Here is a 4,727-nt window from a genome sequence, read left to right as displayed (position 1 = left end):
TATATATATATATATATATTGCGTGTGTAAGTTTGAAATAATAACAATAAAAAAAAATTTTGCGAATAATATTAATAGAGAAGTTCACGAAAATCTCAAGGACTTCTGTATAAGAAGAAAAAAATGTATTATGGATAGTTTGTGTGCTGTATCTTTTTTGGCAGTTTTTCGATCTCGTTATTTTTCACTGATCGAGTACATTTGATGTTTATCCTTAAAGTTAAGTTAAATCAATTTATATTGTTAAAAAATCTCGTTGCAGAGTTATAGTAAATCAAACTTATTACTGTATATATAACATAGATAAAGTATCAAATGTATACAATTCTATTTATTGTCAATAGTATCTAGAGTTTAGAAATGAATTCTTTTCATATTAAAGTTTAAAATAAACGAAAGGAAACTCGATGCGACTTGTTAAAACTACTGTGCAAGAAATGTCGATAGCAATTATTCAGAACAGCAAATGGAATATAAAACTTTTATCAGCATAATTTATTTAAAAACTTATTAATCTCGTCATACGATCTTTGAAATATTCTGTATAAAATGATAGACTCTTCTAAATAATTCAAAAATAAATGACAAAAGTAGCTCGCTCCCCTCTTGCCTCGATCTATCGATGGCTCTATTTAAAATCATGAAGTAATATACTTTGTTATGTAATTTCAATACTATTAATTTTAGTTGTTGTTCTTTAATATATGCCTATGTATTTGAAATTATTCGATTGATAATTTTTATAATATTAGCATTTACAAATAATTTATTTACATACAGGCCTATAAAAAGTTTAAAACGAAGCAATTTACCAGTTATTTCGGATAGAATTTTATAAATAGGATTAATTTTACTTCTTTTAGATTCTTCAATAATGCAATTTATCTTTATTGTCTATATATACTAATACTGATAAATGGATCTCTTATCTTCTCTAATAAGCAGAACTAGAAAAATGAAATAGAAAATTGAAAAATAAATTACTCCATTTAATATTCTTCGAAAATTTTCTTCTGTGGATAAAAATAGAAGAAATGTTTTAAATTTAAGCATTTCTTTAAACTCTGAAGGTCTATTTTACCATATTTTTACGTATTAAAAACAAAACCTGCTTTATGAAATACAGATTAAATCAAATTTATTTATATAACTGATTTATTGTGACAGAAGGAAAAACAATTAAATTATTTTAATTTACTGTTTTAGAGTAAAAAAAAATAAAAGATGTTTTATAAACAATTGCATGTAATTCGATTTTATCTCTGTATAAAGAAACTTCTTTTTATTATAAAATATAAAATTTTAAGCGATATTTTATCTGAATTGTGTTTAATGTAGTTATTAAATGTATATATAAAAAAAAAATTATTTTAATCTGTTATAACTGCTCAAACGATTTAGAAAAGCATCTCTCTCTCTCTCTCTTTCAGTGTGTACCCATTAGCGGTTTTGGCTTTCGAAGAGGTGGTTATGAATGCCAATGCCGAAGAGGCTTTTACTTTCCTTCCGAAGGATCTAGTAACTTGAGCCAAGTATCCGGCTTCAATGGACTTCTTTTGGAATCCGCATTCGTTGCCAACCAGCTGCAGGAGGAAGAAGAATTTGGAATGTACCCCGATGATTTCCGATGTTTACCTTGTAAAATCGGTTGTGAAAGCTGTATAGATGCATCGCCGTGTTTTGTTGAATATAATATGATACTCAGAAGTTTAGCGCTTGGATTTCAGAGCTTTTGTACCACCGTAACTATTGTACTGGCTATAGTCATATTTCGTTTGAGAAAATCAAAAGTGAGTATTTATTATTATTATTATTTATATTAAAAGTATTTAAAGTAAATCGGTAGTTATTTTATAACTTCTATTACCGATATGAATGTTAATTATAGACTCTTTAAATTAGTGTAATTAAACTACCGGTACTTCAGCATTTTCGCAATTTGATTAATGAATATCAGATTCATAACTGCTTGATTTTAATTTCTTACTGATACAATTGTAAATGGAAGTGTATTTTATTAAAAACTAGAAGAAAATTTAGTAGTCTATTAGTATTAATAAGGAGGTCATCTTATATATTTACATTTTTTAATATATGCTTATGACATCCAGTTGTTTTTAGAAAATTTTTAGCTTTTAAATCTTTATCTGTGACATCAATTCTTTAAGAGATATAACACTAATTTTTATTTAATAATATAGAAAAATAGGAATTTAAGGGTTTTTTTACATTTAACCAATTTAAATAATGCTTGTGAATATTATAAAGAAATCAAAACTAGAAAATAACAATAAAAAACTAGACATTTTACTGTAAAGTTGTATATGGATTTCATGATTGATATATTGATTTTATTTAACTTTACTGAAGATAACATAAACTGTATTATTTTTTTAATAGATTTACGTAAGTCTAAAACTAATAAATCTTAAGTTTTAAACTTGTAATTCATTATTGAATTAAGTTTTATTATGATTTCATTCGTCGTATACTGTATGAATTATTATTTTCTTAGGCATCCATCAGTTTAAATCAGCAATACGATTTTAAAAAAAAAATTAAAATTTTCAAATGAAAATTTAGAAAAGCAATCGCCTTTTATTAGAAATTCTTCTGTTTATAATGTTTTTGTTAAAGTATGTAAATAGTCGGATGGCTAAAAGAAGGACGGCCATTTTTATCTCTCTCACTTCTTCGAAATTGAAACTTTTCCCAAATTTAAAAGTTCATTAAGCTAACTTTCTTTGCGAATTTCTTCGTCCTACGTTGCATGTCTTGCTAAAATTACTTTCTTAGACATATCTTCAAACAGTTAATGTCAAGTATACTTTTATTTTTTTTATTTTTTATTATAACAAATACTAAAAATATTTATTTTGACAGTGTCTAATTATAAGCGTATATTAATTTACGTGTTTTTAAATAGCATAATTATTATATTTTAGAATCGTTTATTATTTTAAGTATTTTTCTTATATTTTCTGCTTAAATTTAATATATTTTTATAATAAATAATTATTTAAAATATAAAATTTATATACTATATTAATATATATTGTTATATTTAAGAAATTTTATAAGAAAGAAAAACTTTATATGAAATAAAACTTATTCAATCGTCATTTTATGTATACATATTTAAATGTAAAAATTGTAAATTTTAAAACTTTACATTCTATTTATTATTTATATAGTATATTTTTAGTAGTATTTAAGGTATTATTTATGTAGATAACTAAATAAATTTTGTTCTTAAAAACACCCTCCTTACGCTACTAATAAATGGCAAAACAAAAGCCTAGCAATTAAGGCTTTTCACAGACATAAGCATTCACTTTTTTATAGAGTTTTATTTATATATAAATTTATATATATATTCTTATTTAAGAATCTGAAAAGTAACAGCATAAATCATGATTTTTGAAGCGAATGCGACTGAATGATTCTCAATGAATAATCCAGTTAGATAGTGCTCCTTTCATTGTGTCACGATTCCATTCGATCTCTCGAGTTTCTTTTTCTTTTTTTCTTTTTTTTTTTTAATCAAAGAATTGTGGTCGCTTACTGTTGTCGTATTTGACTATTTCCATTACTAGTTTCTATTATTAACAAGCCTGGAATTTCGGTATGAAAAGAATTTCTGACGTATATTTTTTCGCAGATTGTTGCGAGTGCAAGATGGGTGAAATTGGAAATGATTCTATTTGGAGCATTGCTAATCTACCAAACGGTAAGTGTTATAATGTAAATCTGCCAGTTATGTTTACATTATTACTGTTATATCGATGATGATATTTGACTGGTGTTTTTTTTTTTTTTTAATTTAATACCTTCAAGATCAAGATATAAATTTATAACTACGATAATTTAATTCGTATTATTTATCGATTTGGAAAATTTAATATAAGAATTTTAATAATTCAAAGTTTATTTTGATTAAAACATTTTTTTATATGTTTCGTTATTTGTCATTTATATTAAAATACTTGTTTAACAAAACATACATAAATTGATAGAACTTTGTGTTATTAATTGGTAACAAAAAGTATTCTGTACAGTACATTTTGTGTACAGATATTGTATTATATGTGTGTATATATACTACCTGTGCATACATAAAAAGCTATTTTACATTGTAATTATTAAATTTACATTGATTAAAATGCAAAATATTGATAATTATTTAATATAATTTAAACTTTCTAACGTCTAAATAAAATCTGAATTTTCGAAATTATTATTATACTTGAATATATTAATCAGATAAATTTTTAGTCATTTAATGGCTTAAAAAAATTGAAAGAGGAAACGAGAATTTATCTCTATCATCGTAGTTATCAGAGTAATTATTTCAGATTAGTCCCAATTTATTAATAATAATGTAGTAAAATCTAATGTCTTTCGTGTGTTTTAATTTTAGCGAATATATTAAGTTTTGTTTTCATTTTTATTTATTTACATTCGAATTATTTTTCCTTCTTAATGAAATGAAAATAATATATTATGATTAATAGGTTTATATTTTGTCAGATGTTTTTCTTAAGTTCTGGCACAAAAATTCATTTTGTCTGGATTTTGTTTGTTATTATTATTATTATTATTATTCGGCTTAAATTTCTTTTAAAACGAATCGTAAACTTTCGACAGTAGAAAACATTTTTAATCACGATAACATATAGAATATAATAAGTAATTATTGTAATAACTTAATTTAAAAAAAAAAAAAA

At 23.6% G+C, this 4,727-nt stretch overlaps 1 protein-coding gene across 2 annotated transcripts in view; it reads left to right on the top strand.

Annotated features, from left to right (window-relative positions):
* The window catches only part of LOC111623509 (probable G-protein coupled receptor 158), a 27,703-nt gene that overhangs the window by 11,042 nt on the left and 11,934 nt on the right, over positions 1 to 4,727 (top strand). For both annotated transcript variants that reach the window (XM_023366109.1, XM_023366110.1), the window contains exons 4-5: positions 1,431 to 1,790; positions 3,662 to 3,730. In XM_023366109.1, coding sequence (XP_023221877.1) covers positions 1,431 to 1,790; positions 3,662 to 3,730 — 429 coding nt within the window. The remainder of the gene's footprint in view (positions 1 to 1,430; positions 1,791 to 3,661; positions 3,731 to 4,727) is intronic.

This window comes from Centruroides sculpturatus, unplaced genomic scaffold, assembly GCF_000671375.1.
Source record: "Centruroides sculpturatus isolate CEXI.00-Female unplaced genomic scaffold, Cexi_2.0 scaffold278, whole genome shotgun sequence".
NCBI lineage: Eukaryota > Metazoa > Arthropoda > Arachnida > Scorpiones > Buthidae > Centruroides > Centruroides sculpturatus.
This window is presented reverse-complemented; position numbering and strand designations above follow the sequence as displayed.